We start from the raw sequence: 26852 nt of genomic DNA on the forward strand, positions 1-26852 counted from the left end.
AATGGAAACTTTTTGTAGCAGATTGTCCCTGAAGATGGCCGAATTGGCCGAAACGTTGGACGTGTAAAAACAATAAAAGTTTTGAGACTATAATGTGGAAAATGTTGTGAATTATTTAGTAAAAAATTGCCAGTCTCAAGAAAGAATTTTATGATTATAAATAAAGAAGTAACTACATTTCATAGGCAAAAGGGATGTACATACTCTAAACATCAAATTATTAAATTAATTATAACAACATTAATCGCGGTGTTACTTTTAATAATAATAATAATAAATGCAATAATATTCAAATTTCATTGTAACGATATATATAATTTATTATCTTATTGGTGATAAATGCAATCAAATATTGAATATCATCAAATATTCTTTTTTATATATCTCCGTAGACCTAATATGACAGTTTTTAATAGATGGTTTTTAATTAATGGCTACTGTATATTTTAATTTTTATAATCAATAACTCCTGAAGCGTAATTAGTTACTCAAATATCAATATAAACTATTTAATAGTGAACTTTGAATTATGCTTAACAGAGTTCATTATGTCAAAGTTTAAAATTTCTATCACGAAAAATATTGAAGGAAGAGTTTTATCAAGGCTTTATTTGAATCTCATAGCACTATAAAACGGTTTAGTTTAGAATTGTAGTTTTCATGATATATGCCAAAATATATTCACAAATTATTGTTCCTCATCATTTGTAAAAACAAAAGTTTCATTAATTATGAAGATGATATTGTGATATAATTATGCTAATGAGGCAGTGACAAGAATTTGAAGAGTATAACTGAATTCCTTTTAAATGAGGACAATTGCTATTTCAGCCAAAACGAAACGGTAGACTGAACATGATAGATGGTAAAGATGAAGCATTTATTCGCTTTCAATATCAATGAGGTTGTGTTCACCTTGACAATGTTGACAAGCGTGTTGAGTCAAGCCGTTCAAGCAAGAAGGCGCTCTGTAAAAATAAATCATGCTTCAAAGGCGCCATCAGCCTACTGAACCGGAATCAGCAAAGGCGCCCTTCAACAGGTCTAATGTAAAATATCAGCCAATCTAGCGAAATAATTATAATTTTGTTTAACTTGTTTTATTCTTAGGTAAGCTTCGTTTAGATCATATTACGTAAAACTACTTTACAAAAAATTCTTTAGTATTTAAAAAAGAATTTGTTCTATTATATTTCTAAACTATTGTAGTGAAACTTGTCTAGACGGACATACTCGTAAAACGGAAACCTCTCATACAGGACAATGTAATTAAGGTTCTGGCCCAACAAGGTACATACATATTTAATGCATTTAAACGTCTCTATAACTGAGCCTTCTTCCAATCCTGATGCGGACACAAATTTTATTTCTTATCTGTTCTTTTAATTAATAATTTACCAACTCACGACTCCCGAACTAAATTCCCAGGATGATCCTCGAAATATAACATTCCATTCACAAATATATAATTTATTTTCTAGGATTTATATAATGATTTCCATGAAACTTAAAAAAAACAAAAACACTTTGTTATTGCTCTAACGTATTTTTTAATTCCGAGTCTGGCCGTACGCGGCGAAGAAGGCACTTGGAAGTTAGATTTCAAGCTAACAGGTTCGTTTAATGTTTTATTATATTTTTTTGCCATATCTTTATTTTAACCCCCCCCCTTCTTTTCTGTTGTTCTTTTCTTAATTTTCCTTACCCACGTTATTAGTTATGTTCACCTTATATTATTATTGTTGTTTTCCAAAAAAATTATTTTTCTATTCTTTTCTTTTGTTAAAATTAACTTATTTTTTGCCTCTTTATCTAATATTATGGTTACATATTTCATTGGTCACACATATTTTCCTTCTCTCAATTTTATTTTTCTTTCCATAATTTTAATTTTTAAATTATTAATAAACTTGCATTATATAACTTCATTCTTATTTAATTTCCTTAATTATATTATTTTACGTACTTATTCAATAACCTATGTATACATTTTATTTTCCACTTCTTTCATCACTTTATTTTAATAATTCCATCCTATACAATTATTTACTTTATGTCATTCCGGTTATATTTTATTTTTTATTTTCTTGGTTGTTATCTTGTTCTGTTATTAGCACTGATGAAGGCTAGAAACCTGGCCGAAACGTTGGTACGATTAAATAAATTAATTCAACTTATGTGTGTTTTATTTTGACCGCATCCCCAACCACCTTCTCGCAAACTTTTTATTGACCGACATAATTAAAATTTTATTTAATATTAAAGTTTGCATAATAATCTGCAAAGCGTTTTTCAAAAATTGTTCAGGAAAACCTCCCCTCACCCTGAACAATTTCAATATAATTATATTAATATCACTGCAAGCCAAGTCGCTTCCCTCTGTTGGTCGAGTAGAGAAGCTAGAGATTAACCGTCATTGTTTTGAATCAAAAAGGGAGAACCATTTTTCAAGCTTAGGTCTGTGTCCATTTCTAAACCAGTAACTATTTTTACTTTCAATTAATTTATTATTACCAACACAGACTAGAAGACCTTAGGGAAATGCCGACCCACCGAGAAGAGAAAAACGAAAAGAAGAACAATTCATGACCATCATTTATAATCCAACAAATACCTCGAATCAACATGTTAAGAATAAATGGAATCCCTAATTCAAAATTAAATCACACATTAACCATAACATAACCTTTTAGCTTTCAACCCAATATAACTCATGTACATATCAATAGCTTTAAACATAATTTCATTCATTTATACGTTCCAGTCAATTAACTTACAAAACCAGATTTAGAAATATCAATTTTCTGCATATTCTGGTTTCAACTAGACTGCAGTAATTGTACCAATTCAAATTACAAAATCTTATTAGTGTTAATTTTTATGATGCTTTAATATAATTTTTAACGGTATATGGTAAATGTATGGTCAAAATTATCATATCCACGGAGCTATCAGTAATATAGAAAATTCACTATACTACACATATATGCTACTTAGTGCTTGTACATATTTTTAAAATATAAAATTATAAATTACTACTTAACCAATCACATGGATTCCAAAAACAGAACAGTGTAGTTTTCCCGAAATAAATAAATCATAAATAGCAACAATGATATAAATTAAATGTATAATGAGTTAAATGATTTTGTGAAATAAGTTATTTCGCCATTAAAATAAAACTATATATTATTCTAGTTTTATTTTAATGGCGAAATAAAATAAAACAATATTTATTATGACATACTCGTAAAAAAGTTTATTAGAGCGCTTGCATATGGGTTTGTCGATAAATCGATTTTGCTGTTTACTTCTTTCTTGGAATGTAGCCAAGCATTTAAAGGCATGTGCACAGATTCTTCTCCTGGAGAATTTGTTATTCTAAACTGATATCAAGTCATTTCATAGTTTAGATCTAAATAAGAACTGTATAATATAAACATAATAAAAAATATATACTTAAAATAAAATGACCATTTTAAAAAACCGGAATATTAACTGGATAATTAAAATATTTCAATAGTAAGGCGTGAAAGGAAACATCACTAAGAATATTTCTTTTTAATTGAGAAGAAAAAAATAAAAATTGAATTTTTATTTTAGTTGTATATTCTATTTTAAGCAAGCTTGAAACTAAGAATGGGAAAATGAAGAACATTAAAAGGAATAAACACCAACTCCAATCTGAAACCATTTAGGATATTAAAAACAAAGTGAGTTTAACAAAGTTTATTTTAACCTTGTGAATTTAACATACCTAAACGTGTGAATCCTTTGAAAGACCAATATTACATTCTCATTTTGATCATCTGCTATAATGCTATTTAAAAAAAACAACAAAAAAGTTTAGGAAGTTTTCAGCCTGCGTGATCTAGCACAAATGTTTGGGATTAATTAGTTTAACTTTTAAAAGTATATCTACAGTTTTTGAAAGGGCAATGTATGAAGTGAGAGGGGTGATAGATTTGTTCAGCAGGAAGCTTTCAGAAAATTCCTATCACCAATAATGATTTATATGATGTGATTGAACATAAGTACCTCTGCATTAATAATTTTTCTGAAAATTAATGAGTAAATCAGGTTGGATGTGCTAGCTAACTCATTAGATAATTATAAACATAATGTCCTAGAAAAATGATCATCTGAAATGTTATTTAGGTTATAGATCTATAAAAATTACAATCAACAGCATAGGCATATAAAATATTTTTAGTTTAGTTAATTTTATTATTTTAATGCTTGTTAAATTAAGTATAACATGTTATTTATTTTTATTTATTTTCCATATGTCTTGGACGTTTCGGGATTCTTTCTCCATTTTCAGGGTTATATTATCTATAATTTTTACTTTTTTTTATGTCTGAAACAATAATATTTTATATTATTATTTATACGTAAAATGTTTTTATATACAAAACAAATTCTTGTTTAACATTTTTTATAAATGATTATGGTATTTATAAATTATGAATAACTTTCCTTTAGTTTCATTATTAATCCCATGTATATAATTATATTTTGTTCTATTTTTGATTTCTTCTTTTATAATATTATTTATTATTAATTTGACAAGGAAACATTTTCTGCTTGAACCGACTACACTATCACATATCTATGAACTTTGTGCCGTATAATGCACGCGTAAGGTATTGTTATATGTTTTAATGATAATATAATATTTTGAAAAAAATGATTGTTTTATACAATTTAAACTTGAAGATGCCGAAACATTGAAGAAAATAAAAAGGAAAAACTAGTTTCACTAGTATTAAAATATTTTTTTTTTTTATATAGGCGCGATAGACTGAGGAGGTCCAACGCCACGAGCGATGTACAAAGGTAATACATCGCGGGTTTCTTAACGTGGTTATCATAGGATGGGTTCGTCACTCCCACGCCTATTTTATTAATCATTAAAATAATTAATGAATACAATTTTAATATAGTTATTTGCATTTTTCCACTAGTTTATACTATTGGCAAGTAAGGAACATTTTCTTAAAAGGTTTTGGTCTGAATTTATTAAATATTTTACACATCATATGTTATGTTATTATTGATAATTGTAATAAATAAGAAATCTTACATTGCTACATATGATTTTTTTTTAAATAATAATATTTTAATACTTAAAACAATTGAATATTTTAAACTTTAAACACGACTTAGTAATTACATTTTTTCATAAAGATCTTTTTATACAAAAACCCAGGATACGTACCAAGAGTAAATATTACTACAACAAAATTTGAATGTTATTGATCAAACAGATTTTGAGCCAATGTTACTTATGTAAACAGGGAGTAGGCCTACCCTTCAACAAACAGCTCAGGAACAAGTTATTCGGAGTTTGTATTGAGATGAGTAACTGAAGGCGAGTATTGTTCATTCATGAATTCAGTGTACCCTTACTCCCAACCGGTGTACCTGTGTATAAGGTAGGGGAGAGGTATTCAATACAACATGCCGAGTCAGTTTTGAAGGAAGATTCATTAGGATTTGCGAAAGGACGAACTTTAAAGGACTAACCAAACTCCACAGAATAATTAGCATACACTATATTTGAATGTTGGTAGAAATCTACAGGACATTTCGCGCAATCCTTAATATAGTTAATTAGTAGTAACAACGTCCTGTTACTTTAAAATAACGCCGGCGCGCAATGTTTCACAAAGCTAGTATCATCCCACCTTTTCCCTCAGCAGTTTTGTTTCGACAGTTTGGACATTTTTTACCACCATCTTTCGTCTAATACAGTTCCTTATAGTAGCTCATTTTAATATCTTCCCTTTGACCATTACATATACCTTTAAAAAAACCTGTCATTTACATAAGTAGATTCTTAATTCTATTGTTATTTAATCACCTTTATACTAATTTAGAAATTAGTAAGTGTTGCTTAACTTTTATTTGCTGTAAGTGGGTGTAAGTACGATGGGGGGATACTGTGTGTGTACGAAAATATGTATTTAATAAAAATACAATAATCATATTTTTAAGTAAAGTTAAATTATAAACAGAAAATAAAAAGAATTTTATTTAAAATGTAAATAAATTAAACTCAGTAATTAAGTGAAGTCAAAGTCCTAACCTGTTGAAGGTATATTTTATTGTTAGTATTATTGATGTTGTTAATAGAAAAAAAACACTGTTTGAAGTATAGTTGTGTATTTAGGATATGTGGTTTTTAAGTGAGTAACCATTTTATAAAATTTGAAGTGCAACAGTTATGATATTAATTTAATATGTGTTTTTGTTTTTGAAGACAGATGAAAAGGGCAATCACCCCGCAAAACAAAGACAATTTAAATGAATTGAGACAATTCAATGATTAAGGTATTTGTTAAAAATATTGGTATAATGTAGGATGTACTATAGTAATAATGTTAAAACAAATTTTAGGTTGTCTCCTTGAAAATGGCCTAAGAGCTTAAGCGTTCGAAGTTTTTGAAAATAAAAAGTTGAGAGAAATTCGGATCATTGAAGTTAGTATTATTATTACTATAAACCACACTCAAACAATCAATTATTATAAATATATTAAATCCGTAATATCTTATTTTCTGTTAATGTTAACTTTATTTCAAATTAATGAGTCAATTCTTTAGGTTCATAATCATTAACTCATTTTTATACTTCATCGACATAACTATTTCCACTTGTAACAAATTAAAATAGCTGTACTCATCCACCAGAGCGCTATATCGGAATTTTACAGTAACCCGTACTAAACAAGGTTTTTCGTTTCAATAGCAACAATGTCAGTTTTATTGTTAATTATTTTTTCCCTTATTGTTCTCCCCACTTTACCTTCTTCCTTATTATTTTTTCTACATATTTAACTTTATTCATATTAAATTATATTCATCATATTATCACTAACTTTATAATTGTAAGTTTTCATACTCCTTTCTCAAATAAATTTTATAATTTAGTTCTTAGCCTTATTTTAATTGAATATTTTCAGGCCTTCATAATATATTTTTATTTTCATTTTTCCAATACATGTACAAAATTTTCATATTTGTTTTGTCATCATTGTTTGGAATCATCTTTTTTATTTTAAATTCTAACAACGTTGGCACCATAAAATAAGTATCCCTTATCTTGCTCTCCCTAATATCGTCTCGTCGTAAATGTATGTAATTCATGTATAAAGCCGAAACATATTGCCTGACGGGGAATAAAACGCATTTTTAAGGCGTAATCGGATTCATTATGGCTTAATTTTATCGTTTTGTTTTCATTATTCCTTTTCTGAGGGTAACCATCCTATTCTAACCAGAGTGTGAAGTTTCATTTTGTGGGTCCGCCAGTCACATCAATAAAAGTCAACTTCCAAGCAGGAATCGAACCGACGCCCCTGTAGTTAAGAGCTGCGACTCAGCTCCCTCGCCCCACTGTGTCCTCCACCTCATTTTATCTGAAATTGTAAGTACTAAAACCTGAGTATAAAACAAACTTCGTGGAATTCTATAATGAAGCCTAATTTAGGAAACATAGTATTCCTAGGAGAAAATTGAACCTGAACATGAACGACAGGAGACCGAAGAACAGAAGAGGCCCATAGAAGAGGCAATATGTTCCGCTTGAGATGATCACCTGGGCTATCGCTTACACTCGACAGAACATAGTCCTTTCTACGCACCCTCTCCGCGTCTATTTCTCATTTTGTCGTGGTAGTTTAACTTAGGATTACCATAGTTAATACGTTGACATATGTATGTATAGAAGATTTCCCCAAAAATAACTTTATAACTTTAAACTTCATCCTATTTCTTATCAGAAATTGATTTCACTTAAAACAAGATATGAGATCGAATGTTATAGTGCCAGTACTGAAAGGCATTAATCAGAACTTGCAAATTTACGGAATAGAACTTCGAAAACAATACCGCACAGCTACAGTAAAAATAAAATTTCAAAATTGTTGCAACTATGCCCCCTAAACTATTATAATTATGCAAAATTACATTCAAATTTATGGGAAGTAATTCATTTAGAAAAAAAAATTACTAACAGAATTATTAAATAAGTCTATAATAATGGTATAAAGGTATGTTATCCTATCAATTTAAAGGTTGAATCAGTCCGAACCGAAAAAAAAATTGATAGGAGCGTGCTGGGGTTTGGTCTTTGAAACCAATTAAATTAACACAAACATTATAAGCAATAAGAAAAATAATTTTTAGAAAGTACCAACTATATTACTTTAATGAAATAACTTTTCAAATCCCTAAAGTATAACATATATGTCACATTTTATGCGAAACCTTAGGGTGAATTAAAATTTAGTTACCTTACTTACAAGAAAAATTTTAAATAGAATAATTTAATTTCTAATTTTTTCTTAAATGTATCAACTAGTATGCGTTTTTACAGTTTAGTGTGAAAATGGACTTGTTTAATTCCGTTTAAAATTATAAATGTTCCATTAAAAAAAAAATAATATGGAACACATATTTAGTAAAGACGCGTCCATAAATATCCTCAAAGGAAATAGTAATATTTCTGGAATTTCCTGAAAGAGGGGTGACGTTTATCAAACTTTTTATTGCCAAAATATGATCTAAAAGAGAGCAGGGCTGAATTTATGACGATATCAAAGTAATAACTCTTTCTCTTTATATCAATTTATTTTACAAACTCCATTATATTTAGGTGAAAAGGACAATTATTTTATATATGAGTTCGAACCAACTTTCAAAGAAATATATCTTGTAATACGAAAATTCATTAATTGAATACGATTCACTTAGAACCCTTCATGGATGTTGAAATTAGTAAATAGCAAAGACAGACTATTAGTGACTGTACAGCCGTCTTCAACCGAGGCATGCAGATATAATTTAGCTGCTCCCAGAACCTCAACAGATACCGGGACCTCCTGCCCAGACCTATTCGAAGAAACACACAAGAGCCAGCGACATACAAGTACGAAGCATCAAGTGAGAAGACGCAAGGACATAACATAGAAAGGCGAAGCCATCAGCCAGAAAAGCCACAATTTATTCATACATGAGATCACCCAAATCTCTGTTTTTATATTATTCTGTTAATTAATTTTTCATTTACTACTATGCTAACAAGTATCTTACCCCTTCAGGAATATATTTTGGATTGAAATACATAATCTAAATCAATAAGAAGTTACTGTACATTTAATATTTACGAAATAAAAATTAAAAAAAAAAAAAAACACAAACAAACATGTAAATAATTGGATCTTCGGAAGCACACTAAATTTTTGGGAAAACACCAATTAAAATATTATTTGGGGAATTTTACAAATACTAAAAGTTATTTTTTTACATTAATTTTTCATACAATTGTTTACATAAATATACGATAACTAAAATTGTATAATTTTTTTTTATTTTAAACCTTTTTTTATTAGTTCATAGATTTTTTTCCCCATGCAAACTGTGATAGATCGAATTGAATTATTTTTTTTTTTTAAAAAAGCTTAACTATGTTTTACAAATATCTCTAATATAGGTAATATAACTGAACCAATAATATTTGTATAAAAAAATAATCACCGAAATTATACAATTTTGTTTTGAATATATATAACATATTTAATATGTATATAATTTTTCGTTTGCAATATACCGTTTTGTAATTGACATTTCTGGGCCCTTTCCTCATCTTCAGGATTACGTCACCTAAAGTCTCCTTGTTAATTAAATCCATCTAATTATATTTCGTCATATCTATAATTAGTCCTCAAGACTCGACAGAAAAGAGGAATATGAATTAATCCGTCCAATCCTCGTTCCGTAAAGGGAACAGCCACGGCACATGAAAATGAGGAAAAACCAGGGCACATCTTCAAAGCCACCTTCGGACTACAAATCACTTCATCTAGCTAGAGGTCAGGAATGCTCCTAGTACATTCCTCTGATATATAGAAGAAAATTACTTCTATAAGCTCTGTTCTGTGAATGAGACCTTTCATAGAATTTTGATTTGCCCAGTAGAGAACAATATCGATCATCCTTTGATGACGAGAGGCAGCGATTCATAAATATATTTATCTCTCTTAAAGGGATTACAAAGGATAAATTAATGTAATTAAATAAAGATATATTTGGATTTTTCCGTTTCTTAAAATAATTGCAATACAGTGAGTAGTATAGCAATGAATTAAGTAAATTTAGAAATGAATTGAAAGAATTCATAAGATCTAATTTGTTACAATAAAGTTGGTCATAATGCACTTTTATTGCATAATATGATTGGTGCTTTACAACATACATACGACATTATTCAGAATTTGTGCAATGATATTTACTGAATAGAGAGGAGATGACATTATTGTGCAAAACTGCGTACAGACGTAAAGTGAGTAAAAGCGTTAAAAAAAAAAAAAGCACAAGTTTATCAGTTTTCCAGAACCAGGCCATCAAAATGAAGTAAATGATATTATCAACATCTTTTCATATTTTTTTTTTTTTATAAATCTAAAAACTAAGAAGAAAACTATACATAACAGTCTCATTTAACTACCTTTGTATTTATTTAGAAGTTTTGTTTATTTATTTTTTATCTTATTCCTTAGTAATTAACCGTTATAATTAAATTTCAATATTTTTAATTAAAAACAAAATTTCAATGTACTTTTTGTTAAAAAAAAATTCAGTTTTTCTTTTCCACCGTTAATTTAGCTAGTTAGGAAGAATGGTTATCTGAAACTTGATGATACAGTATTGAAAAAGGTTAAACAAATCTTCCTTATACTATCTAGAGCATTGCAAGTTGGCTACCACAAGACAGTTTACTGTTCTATATGGCATCAATTGCTTGACGAATTGGCACCTTAAAACTGTAACGAAGGTCGGGAACATCTGGAATGGCAGATTCCTTAAGTTAACTTTAAATGAGGATCTTAAAGGACTAGTGAAGTACCAGCCTCAACTACCAATTAAAGTTCTTAATAGCTTAGCCATTCCGGCCACTTCTTACCTCACAGAAGCGTCCCACCTTCCAGGGAGGAAATTTTTTATAAGAACAATAATTAATTATAAATAAAATAGGTGGAGGGAGGGAGAGAGGGAGGGAGGAAGAGAGGGAGAGAGGGAGGAAGAAAGAGAGGGAGAGAGGGAGGGAGAAAGAGAGGGAGAGAGGGAGGGAGGAAGAGAGGGAGGGAGAGAGAGAGCGTAATAAAAAAGGTTTTCTTTTTTTAGTTCTAAGATTTGAGCTCTCACAAAGAGGTGCAATAATAACGAATACAGCAATAAAAAACAGATGAAGGTCATTTAGAAGTCTTGCTGAGAACTAGAGGAAAATGGTGGTGTACGTATTGTAGCCTTTCTCCGAAACATCACCTTCTTACAAAGAGACAGTTATTATAACTGCTCACTCTACCGTTTCCTTTTCTTTACGTTAATATTTTTTTGTTTTGTTATTTCCCTTAAATTTTATTTTCACAGAAACATCGTTATCTAAAATTCCTATGTATCGCTAAGGAAGGCAAACGAAAAGAAAGATGAGCCAAACAATATAAATTTTTGCTATTTTTATTTGAAATCTAGTAATATACCCCATAATAAATAAAATATAATGTTGCAAACCTATTAAGAAAATATATATAAATGGTATCTTAATGATTTATTGAAACATCAAATAAAAACTTATGGGAGAGAATCGATTGCACTCTACCAAAACCAGATATCACTCCTTCCATTATAAACTCCCTAACCACTCAAACTCCCTAACCACTCAAACCCCCTAGTTTTTAATAACCTTGCATCCTTTTCCATTCCTGACAATCCTCCAAGGCGCCTGAAAAGAAGATGGTCACGAGACTAGCTAATGTAAAATGTCATTAGAGTGCTACCAATGGGTAGTTTCTCTACACGCCTCTAACACTCCAATTTAACTTAGATCAGATTTACTAAATGTATTATAATGTACAGTTGTAAATAACAATAAATAAATATTTAAAAATATGTATATATATTTTTTTCTCATTTTATAATAAATGAAATAAGGGTAAATTACTTAGAAAATTGATACTAATTAACCATTCCAGATGATTGATAAATAAGTTTGGGTAATAAAATAATGAATCATCTCGCTGGGATTTAGTTTTTGAGATGTTACGAATATTATTGGATGAAATTAATTCAAAAGTTATGACACGCTGTAATGACAAGTTCTCGTGAAGAACCTCCTGATGAAGAGAAGGGAGAGATGCGAACCAATTAAGGGAATAGCGTTCTCCACTGCTAGTATAATCACTGAACCGATCAGGACAAGGAAGTCCACCCCAACAGTAATAAGGCTCGATTCAGCCTTTGAATATTAATACTAAAATCGATCACCAAATAAAATAGTAGTGTAAACACCCTTTCCTTAATTTTTTCGATTAGTGAATGATTAAAGAACTCAAAAAAAATTATCATAAGCGCATTTCAACAAAAAACGAACGATGAGTGTTCTTTTTCTTTTTTGGTGGTTTAAACATAGTTTTTGTAGTATTTGATTATAAAATATCCCGTTCATTGCGGGCATTACACCATGGAGGCGAAAATTTAATACAATAACTTTTTTTGCGATAAAGGTTTGTTTTTTTAGGTTTCTTAAGGTATTTAGTTAAGTCGTGTACATATGATAGGAATCGGGAAATATCGGGTAAGCTCGGTTGTCTCCGACATTTCTATCTCTATTTTCTCCTTTGGTTAATTATCAAATTCTTTCATAGTTCATATTTATAAACTTTATACTACTATAGACAATGCAAAACGGTTAATTATTTCAAATAAACTAAATTAAAGGAATTTTAAAGGAAACATTTTTAAAAAATCGGAATTTAGACCCTGTTAAATTATTTCAATTCGGGTGAGATCTAGCTAATGAAATAGACCTTTTAGTTTTACATTGGTAGATAGTAAGTTTGATCCCAATCGTTATGGCCGTTTTTGTAAAAAATCGAAAAGCACAGAAATTCAGAATATCATAGGATTAATATAATAAAATAAAATAATCATGAATTTGAGGGGCACACTCAGCCGAAATCTTACCCATAAAAAACAACCCTCGAGAAGGACAAGCTGTTTACTGATTCTAAGGTCAGTGGCTCCTAATGGAAGTCCCCTGTTCGCTCAAGTCTCTGTTCTATAACAATGGGTCCCATTTTTTCTCGATTATTAAGTAGTCTGGCGCCCGAACATCGATTATTCAATCCTGAAAAAGCATTTCTTCGCCAGCAGGAGTGGGATGTAACTATTCCTTCTATTCTTGGAAATGGTAAAGTAATTGAATTGTAAAATTCTTTACTTGTCACTTAGAAAAAAGAAAGAGAGAAAAATAACAGAAACATTGGTTTTGAAAGATCTTCTCAATATTACACTCATACAATCTTTCGTTAAATTTCCGTGTGACATGGGAAATAATTAAGATGTGACGAATCATCTAAGAACACGTAAAGTGAAAATTAATAATTAGAATTAGAAAAACTTAACCAGCAGTTTGTGTTGAATTATAACCTAACACGCACGACTGCAACCCAGGGGTTCAGCACTTCCTTAGGAAGCACCTTTAACAAAGGAAAAAAAGTAAAAATATTGAATATAGGGTCAACAAAGATTTGTTGGATCCATGGCGACACAAATAGATAACGATTACTGCCATATGACCCTGAAAATTTGTAATCCATCAGAAACTAAGCATAATGAATGAAAGAATCGTTCGGTAAACATGAAAGGAAGAAAATAATTCGAGTGCTTTCAGTCATATTCTTTCAGCTCATGACAAACTTTTTTTTTTTTTATTTATTTATTGATATTTACAACTGTATAAAAAAATACAACAAGTAAATTTGATCATAATGACATAATGATATGATACAGGATGTAGAGAAACTACCCAGTAGTAGAACTCTAAAAACAGTTTACAATATAAGGTCATGAGGCCATCTTCTTTTCAGGCACCTCGGAGGATTGCCAGGAAGAGGAAGCAAGGTTAGAAACTAGTGGGTTTGGGTGGTTAGGGAGTTAATATCGAATATATAATAGCGAGTCGAAATTATTACCGAGGTCGATTGAATTGCATCAGTTGGATTGGAAGGAATAAAGGAATGGGATAAGGATGCAAGAACCAGCATGGGAAGTGTTATCTGGGTGGTCTGATCTATAAGTGATATAGTCACGTATGTAAAAGTGTGTCCGCTGAGTGAAATGAGTTTCAGTCAGTAGGGCAATGTCAATGTGTTTATCGTGTAGAAATAAGTCAAGTTCGCCACGGTGGTTTTGTAGACCAATAGGCATTCCATAACAAGACAGCTAGCTAATGGCAAACGTAAGTCAGTTTCAACAGTCTGTTCTCAGATAACTTTTCAAAATTTAGATCCAAATCAGTGCGTGTTTGATGAAATAGTCGAAATATATCAAAGACACTGGAGAACCGATTCCTTCTCCATTATTCGAAATAAGTTAGATTTTAATACTGAACTAAAATACAAAAAGTAACTAAAAACCACATCACGATTTGTAAAAACAATGTAATAAGTATCTTTCCTTCAGACTTCCCAGTGAAATATATATAAATATTTTGAATATTAATCACAAAAACATTATAATACAAAATTATATAATAATAAGGGCCGTGACGGCCTTGCAGGTTGGAGCGCAGGTCCTAGTGCGCTCGGTTCAGAACGTTGTGGGTTTGATTCCCACCTGGGGCAGTTAAACATTTATTTTTGGCAGTCCTGAATAATGAATCATGACACTCCCACCTTGGTTAGTACGCGCCAACAACTTAGGTAGCCGCCAGGGATTAGCAAAAAGGACCACTAGGCCCACTTGCCGGACTTGTTTCCCCGACCAAATAACAGTGCCAGTATATAATAATAACAAAAACTTATCAAAGTTATAATATATATATAGCCACATACCACATTGTTATATATGCTTTGGCCTATTATAATGAACATTTTCATCTCCACTCTAGTCAACATACCAATCCTGGAAGGATTTGTGAGAGTTTATTTAAAATTCTGCTCATTGCTAGCTTTTTTTTTTTTAAATATTTTTCTTAATATTTTTTTTTTATATTTTTAGAAAATTTTACATTACTATTAACAATTACATAAATTACGAACTTTTTCATTCATATTTGAGCAAAATATATCATTCCTTTAACTAATTTAAAATGAATGAATAAATTTTAAATAACCTTATTTTTGGCTAAATAAAACTAGGAGTAAGACAAATAAAGTCTCACAAGTACTTCCAGAAGTTGCTTGCTTGAAAATATATTTTAATATGTTAACTGCAGTGAATATGAAGATATAATATAGGCCGAAACGCTAATAAATGTAAAATATATGTACATATAGAATAAAACTGTGTTAGCTTTTTTTTTATAATTGTATAATTTCATATAAAAATGGATTGGGATTAATATGGCTCCTAAAGTTTTTCTCCTTAGAATTTTCGTCTGATATTTAATATTAAAATCACAAAAAAAATTAAATAAACTTGTTTATAATATAAAAATATATGTATATTATCGATAACCAATGCGTGTGTATATATATAAAGATTTATACATCATTAAAACTAAATTTTAAGTTATTCATTTGCTACCAATGGGTAGTTTCTCTACACGTCTGTCACACTCCAATTTAACTGAGATCAAATTTACTAAATGGGTAATGTATAGTTGTAAATAGCGATAAATCAATAAAGTTATTCATTATGGCTTAAATGACATTTCTTTAAGAAACAGGGCCTTTCAAAATGATGCATTCTGAGTGCATTCTTCTTACGAAATTCTGTCCACGGTGTAGAACTACTTCTTAATCAACCTACCTACTTTACTGATTTAGCCTAACGTTGCTCCTTCGACTCTTTTCCATTTTCAGGAATCTTAAAAAAGTTGTCCATGATATGTAAGTAAAACTTGCACTTGCATGTTCTTTGTAAAAATATTTTTTACCAAGAACATATTTCATAATTTTTTTTAAGAAGTTTTTAATTTCCTGTATCACACAATTCAAAGGATATTTTTTTTGAAAACCCGTTTGGGATAAGTTTAATTCAGCCGGGATGGTATTGTTTGAGTTTCAATTTATATTATATTTTCTTTCATTATATTACTTACGGGCTCTGAATGGTCCAATGCCCTGAAATTAAATATAAATTATGCACCCCTACGTGGAGTCCCAGGTGTCAGCGGACAGGATAGAGAAGTTGGGTCCCTCTGTCGCAAATGCAACAGAGAGCCGGAAACACCAGCACATGTGCTGGGGAAATGCCCCAACTCCCTCCTCATAACACGCCGACATCATAGAGTAAAATACGAATTAATGAGGCTCCTAAAAGAAAGAGATTTTGCCTGCTTTGACGAGGTCTACTATGTAGATACGGATGGATCCACAAGATATGCGGATATAGTTGCTTTTCCTAAGAAGGAGAAGTCGGCAATCATTCTAGATCCCACTGTGAGATATGAAAATAACGACCTTGACCAGGCAAATAAGGTAGAGAGGGAAAAGAAGGAAATCTACGATAAATGTATCCCTTTCCTCAAGGAGAAGTTCCGTGAGGGCTTTGGAGAACGAGACTTCAACGTGAGAGGCCTCTGGTTCGGAGCCCGTGGAACTATTCCCAGCACAACTAGGAGCTTCATGGAGGAGCTCGGGGTCGATGCCCAGGACGTAGCTAGGATGACAGAGAATATAATACTTGACTCCCTGGGAATCATCCACCACCACATGCATGGAAATTAATGAGTGGAGGAGATATCCAGAGGAGGGATGGCATGCATGCATCGCATATCCTATTTGTTGTTTTATTTATCTATTTACTACTTTGTTATTTTTTATATTTGTATATTCTAATATTTGTTATATAGGGGAATATGTTGATAAAATGAAATAAGAGTTGTAAAATGGAGGGGAAAGAAAAAAAAAGGAATAAATTGAAAAGCTTGTATTTAGTTTCTAGACTAATATTAATTGTAAAATAATAATGTGGGAAAAAAAATGTTATCTTTCTATTATATTGTATCATATCAAAAAAATGTAATTTATAAATTTATATATGTCCGATCACGGATTGATCAGTATGCTGTGTAGTAACTAATGTAGCAACCCGATGTATTTGGGCAGCATGATTGAATAAATTTCTTTCTCTGTGTGCAGTAGACAAATACTGTTAAAGTAACTGATTACACATTATATTTCCATATTTTATGTTTGGCAGCAGAAACGACAATAATTTCGGTGATGTATATGTAGAAGGAAATATATTTAAAGAAATTAAGATGTATAATTATGTAAGATCAACGGTAAATACATAAATAGAGAGTGAGAAGGCAATAATGTCTGTTATTTATCAATGTCGATGTAGCTTAGTTCTTGCTTTCTGTCCAAAAACGTAAAAAAATTTTAATCCTTCCAACTGTTCTACACGGAAGCAAAACGTGAACTCATAACGGAGGAACAGTACCTTAAGGTTTTTGAAAATAAGGATAAATAGTGAGTTAACTAGTGAATTTAGAAGGCTACACAACGCCGAACTGCGGGAATTTCAGCCATTAAATTGCGGTGAATGAGGCGGGTTTGTAAAGTTTTAGGACTTATTAGCTAATATATCTCTAAAAAGTGAATAAGCACCGAATCGATAGGTAAATGTCTGTGGAGTAGAACGAAATGTTGGTGGGAGGATTGCGTCAATACTGATCTTGTGGATTTGGGTTTAGAAGGGCGTCATCGGGTGGATGAATCCAGACGGCAATTTGTGGTATCAGGATCGAACCTTTGGATTCGCTACGAGTTTACTAGTATTACTATTATATTTTTATCATTCTTGTAACTTAATTACAGATTATTGAAAAATTATACAATAAAATATTCATTTCATTGATTTTTTAACAACATAATAAAATAAGAGATATAATTGTGAAAGATATTGAACACTTAGGTCCGCTTAAGTTCTTTTTATATAACTTAATAGTTTTTTTAATAATAACATGCTAATAGAAATACTTAAATACCACTAAAACAAATTTAAATTAATGTTTGTGCTTTTTAATTGACTTATAAATCATTGTAATAAAATATAAGATACGAATATTAAAACATAAGAAGTTGGTCGGGGACTACGGTCAATGAAATAAACACGAATTAAGATTCTGACGTAAGACGCGTCAAACATAAATAGTATAAGCAGAAGTCTCCAGATAACCCTCAACCGTTGGGCAGTACCCAAGTATTATACTGAATAAATTAAATACATTCATTTTTTGAATCGTTTAAATAAAAATTAATAAAAGTATAAGGAACATGTTAATTTATAATGTTATAAGAGTATATTACATAACATAAACATTTTAAGCTCAATAGCTACAAAACCGAGATTGATGCATGTCGTGATGCATATCAATTATGCAATATGCACAAGCTATCGTTCAATGAACTCATCAGTTTTCAATAATAAATAAAAAATATAAATATAGGTACATATTCCAAAGAAACTGCGAAAAACAGTTATATTCGTCACATATTGTTTCTAAAAATGCATACTTGTCAGTTCAGTTTTACGTAGTAATAAAATCTTATATTGATAATTAAAGACATCATAAATTATTAATGGCTCCTATTTTATAGATCGAATAGCAAAACAACTATAAACATTTATCATCAATATAAATTAATTATGTTGCAATAAATATGCTGTAAATTCACAGGCGCCGTAATACCGCGTTTAAGTGTAATATCGAATACTAATTGAATTATTAATTTCATATTGAAAAAGCAAAAGATAATTTTAAAAATAATTATGGAAGATATTGTCCTCTAAGTAAGAAAATTTTTAGTAGAACGAAGAATTCCGGTTAACCAAAACTAGGAAAAGGCAATTATAATATGATTTTTGAAGTTTCTGTGTTTAATTTTTTTTTCTCATGATTTTAATATAAAAGATGTTGCCACAATCTCCAAGCATCTTTAATTATAAAAAATAAAGTAGAAAGACTTCTTAAATGATCCCGATCATTTTTGGTAGTTTTAAGGGACATATCAGATAAAATTGTATCTATCTTTATCTAGATCTGAATATTTAGTTGGTTTATTATGAAAACCGAAGAATACTAAATATTGTCCACGATTTACTGAATCCACGGTGGATTCAGTGTTATTATCTTTACATGATTCACTAGTAAATTATAAAGGCTTGGTAGTAACTCACAGGTATGCTCGTGTAAGACGGGACATTAAAAAAAAATAAAATGAAATACTATTAATTAAAATATAAAAATCAAGATTATGGAATAAAGACCTAAATCTATAATGAAAAAAATATATACGTAATTACGGGAAAAAAATAGATTTCTAACACGTACCAGATTATCGGGTCGGCTGAATTATTGTTATTTTAATATAATAACTCAACCTTTCTAAAAGATCAAAAGTGGGTTCAATTCGTGGTTTTATTGAAATATATCAATACAATTTATTGTATCTAAATATATCCCGATAAGAGGTGATAAGTTGGTTCTTTCTTGTAGTTCAGATAATGGATAAAAGATGAAGGTTTCACTGAAATCCATCCATTAATTTTCACTACAGGATTGGCAGAATAAAGGCGAAAGTATCCAAAGTTTGGATTAATATGAAATATTCGAGATATATCAGAATCATGGGAAGAACTGTACCTCTAAATAAATAAGTAATATCTAACCTTAATAGTTAAATAAATAAACAGGTGAAACTAATAACTTGTATTATGTAATTTACCTAAAAATAATAATTATATATACAATGCAAGAAATTTGAAATATCTCCAACGTATTGGTAAGAAAAAAAAATGAATTATCCAGAACTCTACAAGACTTGACGAGCTTATAAACAAAATAGAAATAAACAAGCTTAATATGGTTCTGTTCTGGTATTATGAATGGTAATTGAAAAAATTAAATGAATGACCAAGACTACAATAAACTTGTCTGAGACTTTCGAGTAATTGGAAATTAAAAAAAAATAACGTTAGCAATTTTTTATTATTGATTAAGAGTGAAAATTGAAACGAATAGCTTAGATACCTACTATATTTAACTAATCGGAGTATTTTTTAAGAAAAAAAATATTAATTTTTTATCATTTATTAGTAATGCAAAATTAAATGAAATTGCCAGAACCATAATAAACTTGGCTAAACTTCCGAATGATTAGAAATTAAAAAAAAAATTATAGTTATTAATTTTTTTATTGATTAGAAATTAAAATTAATACAAAATTCACAAAACCCTACCATACTTAAAATACGTATGGGATTATTTTGAAATTAAAAAAACTATAATTAATTTTTTATTATTTATTACTAATTAAAAATTCAATGAAATACTCAAAATCCTACATGTATCAATTAAAACTATGAAGCATTAAAAATATATGCATTCTTCTTACTATTATTATGAAAAATTAACTGAAAATCCTAGATACTTGCTAGATTTAACTGAAACGGTCATGTATTAACGAATTAAAAAATATATTATTATTAATTTTTTGGTGCATATTATTCCAATTTATAATTGATAGTACGTAATATTTTGAGATAAGGGTACATAGTTAATTACAAGAAATGATTTATAATTACAATCGGTGATTAATAAAATAGGTTTCATAAATACGCAGCTTAAGGCTTATTGGAATTAATTAGATTTTAATTGAATTCAAATATAATAAGCTAACAATACTTAAAATATCATTGATGCGTCAATATTACCAGATAATAAACCACTTCGTATTCATATATAAAAAATATATTTGACTAGCATATTTGTAAATGACGAGTATGTATAAACTGAAAGACAATATAATATTGTATATCCATTTATCTTGAGAACAAATGTGAAATAATTCTAATCTAAGAATGTTTTTCGTAAAAGCTTCCATTATTTAGGGAAAGCGTGAACTTGTAAGGCTTGCAACAGTTGAGATATGACTTACTTAAACAGGAAATATTCAACATCTTTCAGCACTTGCCAACATTTCGGAAAGATTGAGGGTAAACATTTCTGTATGATTTTCGTAAAAGCCTGAGACAATATAGTCCTGATGATTTCGAAAAACCCACGAAATAATTAATTTTAAAAATGTATACGCATACATTGATCAAATATTGAATCTGTTTGTATTATTAATACAGGATTCCATAAATTATTAGTATAAAAATTATTCCAAACAAATGGCTAAATTATTTAAAATACAACAGATCGTTAATTTTTTTTTTGTTAGCTTAATTAGGCAGTTCGTCTTTTTCAAAAATTTATCAATGGAATTTTTACAATAATCGAGCCGATTCCTAATTTTAGCTAATTTTACTAGTTGTGATTTAATGAATGCTTATTTCAAATAATACTCGAATCACTATAAGACAATTCTTTTGAAATAAGCCTAGTTCTTATGAGATACTTGAAGAAGGAAGGAAAGGAAAGGTTGTCCTTTTTTTATTTCTTATTGTAATGATTGGTGTTTTAAGTTTTAATCTTTATATACATAGTTATGTATAAAACAAATACAAATATAAAATTTCGCAAAGATATTTTGGTAATTTTCTACAAAATTTAAAATAAAATGACAGCCAATTTCCACTTGTAGGTTTATAAACATTTTAATTATTTAATTAAGTTAAAAATATAATAATTTCACCACTGTACAATCTACTAAAAATATTTATAAAAGCTTCATTTAAAGCAAAAATGTTTTATAAATATTACAAAAAAAAATTATAGCCCAAATAATTAAGTAATGTCCAATTATTTAATGGAGATATTTACGAAATGAATTGATCACATCCGAAAATTATAATTTTTATATTTCTTTAAGTATTTAAAACGAACCGATTTCGTTGACTTGATGTATATATATATATATATATATATACATCAAAAAAATAAAATTGCATTTTAATAAAAAACATATTTTTATTGATAAGATTAAAAGTAAAATGATGGCTACGCAACTATAGCGGTAAAAGTATGAATAATTTATCTTTATAAAAATTATTACTGTAATAATAGTTTTAACTAATGCAATAGTGGGCGGCAATATTAGAAAATAAAAAACATAATCTTTTTTTTTGTCCTTTTTTTAATTGAAAGTGCGTGGCTTCTAAAACAAATGGGTACACTTTGTTAGCACTTAGTTGGTAGTCGATAGATTTCCAGGGAATCACCTTAATACATTTAATATTATATTTGAAGTGTTATCATTAAACTTAATTGATGGTAATATTTTATATTGGTATCTTATATATTGTACCTCATATATTGTAATCTTTTTTTTTGGTTTTAGTTGAATCCCGTTAACCTAATACTAAATGTTTAATTAGGATGTTTGTATGTCAAATTTATATTGTCAAGGTCGGTTTAAATTAATCAAAAAATGATAAATTTTTGTATGAATTAATAATGCGGTCTTTAATGCCAAATAAACTGAAGTGTAATAGTGGGCGTAAATATTAACGAGAATTTTTATTTGTTTTCTTAGTTCTTTATAGGGAGTGGCTTCTAAAATGAAACATGAAATATCTTATAGAGTAATTTGATAACCGATCGGTCTTCTTGAAATCTATTTATTGCATTGAACAATATATTTGAAATATTATCACTAGCTAAAAGATACTTTAAAATTTTTTTTTCATCGTTTTCCAAGGAAAAGTTCTTGGTTTTAAGACATGGCCCTTAGAATTTCAAAACTAACCAAAATCGTTTTAAAATTTTTATATTATTATAATAGTTAACAGTTTTGTCACTTTATTATCGAGAAATAAAAGAAAATCTTCGTAAAGCAGATTAATACGAGTTTGGAAGAATTTATCTTACCTCGTTAGATAGTGATATATTAAAACAGTTTAAAAAAAAAAAAAAATAGAATTTTTAATGAACTTTGCTGGTTTTAGATTTTTAAGTCTCACATATATTTCATATATATAATGCGTATTAAAAAAAAAAAAACTAGACTCAAAAATTGTTTTGTTTGTTTGTCATGTCAAATTTATACTATTTGAATTAATCCAAAAATAGTCAATATTTGTTTAAATTAATAAAGGGAAAATTTAATGCAAATTTTATCTTGTAATAATCATCTTTTAGAACAAAGTACTACTAGTTAAAAATAAACTCGTCGGCTTATAAGTGAAACACATCCAGTCAGTGTTTTCTAGCTTTGAGTCATTTGGTTCTTTAAGTCTTAAATTTTAAAAAGATTAAACTAAAAAAAGTTATTAATATAATAAAGATATGCTTATTAGAAGCAAAAATATTATTTCCATAACATTAAAAAAAAAAATTATGAAAAACTTCAGTTTTTTACTTAGTGTATTTCACTTGTGAATCAATGAACTGAAGTTTTAGAAGTGCATGGTTCTGGTTTTTTTTTTAAATTGACTTTGGGGGAACCTAGCGTCAAAACCAACGTTTAAAGAAAAAAAACTTTACATCTAAAAGTTGTAAATTTCATTCTCCACAAGTAATTTTTTTATTATTTAGAATTTTTCAATCGATATGATGAAAATGGATATTTTATGTTGAATTTCGCGTAGTTTTGGAACGTAGAGATAAAGTTTCCTAGAACAAAACTAACATTTTATAAAATATTTTATATTCGACAATTTTATATTCCTTTTTTTTTTTATTTGAAATCTTCTAAACAATATGATAAAAATATATAATGGAATGTTGCCTAATTTTAGAAGGCTGCAGCGCAGGAACCAATGTTCATAAAATATAAAAAATTACCTATTTAATTTTACCCTAAACGATTACAATATTTTTTTTTTACTAAGTATCATCGCAACAGTGTGATAAAAAGAAATATATATATTTACTGATATGAATTTTCGGACGGTTGTCCCTTTTGGCTTGAAAAATAAAAGCTGGGTGCTCAGCAAATGGCTTACATTAAGACACATACCTACCTCAAGACGATACATATAGCAAGTTATATATTATATAGAGTGCGAATACAAATACATAATAAATATACCCTGAGAGGCTGGGCTGCTGATACGCAGACTATGATCGCTAGAGATAATACTATGGGGGACATGTCTGTCTCGTTGGCTCTACTCGAGTGCGATCGGCCGCAGAATGGGACGAGGTCCCTCGGAGGTTGCTTATATAGCACTCTCCCCCACCCCTCTCCTCCACCCCCGCCTACAATTTTATCTATCTTTATCTGTTTATGTATTATCCTATCCATGTCTCCCCATCAATCATAGCAGTCGTCATGCTCTCTTGGCAGCTGATCATCAGAGGAAATGGCTTACATTACAAACTATGAGATGACAATTTAGAAAAATACAACGCCTAAGCGGGGCAAAGAGATCGAGAGAGAGGTTAACCCCAGGATATTAAAAAAAATACTTCCAATAAGAATTTGATTCATATATTAGATGACAATAAATATTTAATAAAATCTTGATACACAGGTTATACGTGTTACATCGCTGCTTCGCTTGGATAGGGACACATACAAATATTTTTTTTTTTTATTTTGATTTTGAGGTATCCCACAGATTCTGCGGTAGACTAGAGTTAATTTAGATAACTAGTCTACGGTACTATCTTTGGAATGTGTACCATTCTAAAAAAAATCAAAACTTTTATTTGTCAGATCTTCCAAGCAGCAATATAATGAATTTTCCCTCACCTCTTCTGGGCTTCACTTTTTCTACGAAGAACAGTAAGTTATCCCAACACTCTGATTATACCACATGATCCAATCGATCGGTTAGTATACTAAAGAGATTTTTTTTTTTTTTTTTTTTCGGCTGACTCCCATTGGAGTCCTATACTGCCTAGCCACGGTTGGGGGTCAAAGTTCTTCATTTTGTGGGACCGCCACGCAATGAAAAAAGTCAACGTCCCAGGACGGATTCGAACCGGCACCGCCAATAAACATCAAATTGGTAAGACTGTGTCTTAACCACTGAGCTATGGGCGGCCCTCCTAAAGATATATTATATCTCTAAGTCACAATACCCCCAAATTACAAAAATAGAGCAGGCATTGAAAAAGATCTAAACATTTTAGGAGTATTTGTTTTTTAATTAAATTTTTTAGGGTTTAGTAACGAACGGATCAAAAGTTAATAAACGCTTATCGGACGGGTAAAGATCCGGATGATAGACCCAAGCGTAGGCTGGATGTTTAAGTCAAGACTGATCTAGTGGATTTGGGGTTGGGCGAACGTCGCTGGATAGATTTATGTAGATAAGGATTAGTGATATCAACATCGAACCTTCTCTAATCTTGTATTATTAAATTTTTTGAGAAATAATTTTATTTTTTATTTTTACAATAATCGTTTTGGTGAAATTACATTCCGTGTTTCTTTATTATAAAAATACCCTCTTCATTTAATCGTAACTAAAGTTAAGAAATGGAGCACACGGCCGTAAAACATAGGAATTGCAAAAACTAAAACTTTTTCAGTTTTAAAATTCTTGTTAGTTTCAACCACCAGTCACTCACCTTAGTAACTTAATACCAACATTTATTTTTTTAAAAATAGAGCTATCCTAAATCTTCTTTTAAAAATCATATAAATCAGTCAAAAATAATCTGTTAATGCCCAAAAACATAATTCATAATAAATGTCAGATAATTAAAATTTGTGTAATTATCTGTGCGAATGTTTGCAATTGTTGAAATATGAAAAAAAATATATATATCAAATAACTATAATCTAAATATGAAAATGAAAAGATGCATTTTTTTTTTTTTTTTTTGGTACCAAACAAAGAAAAAAGAACCTTAAAGAGGCACTTCATTATTAGAACCCCAAAATATGTATAATTCATTTATCAACACTAGGTTGAAAAGTGTACAAAGTAGTTGAAATATGAAAGTGGGTATTAAGTAGAAAAATCGCATGCCATTAAATGGCAACCCGATCAATACCAAAATTAACAAACATTTCAAGTTTTGTTTTTATTTGGGGATTGCATGAATAATTTATACTGATTTATCACCATAAAATATATTAAAAATACAAATGCTGTTTGTTAGCCGTATTATTGGAATTCCACTTCAAACATTTGTAGGAATATGAATCTATATAAAATATTCGAGGTTCTGGAACTTTTACTAAATAATTAAAAATATTTTTTTTTTGTACAATTTTTAATATTATGCAACGCCCGTTGAGTTCAAATATTTTAAAATGAGTTCCAAAATACTTCAGTTGATTTCAAGAAAACAAAATTTGTAAAAAGCTCGGGTCTAAAAATGTATGAGAAAAGATTTAATTAATTTTATTTTAAACTGAAAAGATAATTATAGAAAATGTTCATTTTCATTGGTTTTACTAATAAGAGGGAGTGGGGAGGCACAGGTAAGGCGCTGTACCAATAACTCTAAGGACCTGGGCAGTAGCTGATAATTATTTATTCTGCTACTCTAGCCATGAGTCAAGCCTGTGTGTGTAATTGAGCTTAAATCTGGTGGTTGAGCCAGATCTTGAAAAAAGTCACCTCCTTGTGTAACCGTTGTTCTAAAAAAAGTACTTCATTACAAAATTCTAGATCTTTGGCTTTCACATTATTATTATTATTATTTAGTAATAAGAAGGCTTCATACCGAAAACACATCTTCTTATGTCTAATAGATTGAAACATCACGTAAGTAAGTTAAGGACACTTTCCCAGTTCCAGACCAAACTATTACAACTTACTAGAACTTGGAACTTTCCGATTGTATGCAAAAAGGAAAAGCCGAACCACGGGGGACGATACAAGCTATTTAATACTTAATCTATTTTGGAGTCTAACTTAAATAATAAAAAATAATGACTTTTCCTAAAGTATTTTATTTTTTACTCCCCTATATTATTATTG

At 29.5% G+C, this 26852-nt stretch overlaps 1 protein-coding gene across 2 annotated transcripts in view; it reads right to left on the reverse strand.

Moving 5' to 3' along the window:
* Positions 1–24107, reverse strand: part of LOC106683416 (uncharacterized) — a 197738-nt gene extending 173631 nt beyond the window's left edge. For both annotated transcript variants that reach the window (XM_067047474.1, XM_014424873.3), the window contains exon 1: positions 23999–24107. In XM_067047474.1, coding sequence (XP_066903575.1) covers positions 23999–24061 — 63 coding nt within the window. In that variant the 5' untranslated portion in view covers positions 24062–24107. The remainder of the gene's footprint in view (positions 1–23998) is intronic.
* Between the last annotated feature and the right edge of the window lie 2745 nt (positions 24108–26852).

The sequence above is a fragment of the Halyomorpha halys genome, unplaced genomic scaffold (assembly GCF_000696795.3).
Source record: "Halyomorpha halys isolate HHAL.00 unplaced genomic scaffold, Hhal_1.1 Scaffold482.1, whole genome shotgun sequence".
Classification (NCBI taxonomy): Eukaryota; Metazoa; Arthropoda; class Insecta; order Hemiptera; family Pentatomidae; genus Halyomorpha; species Halyomorpha halys.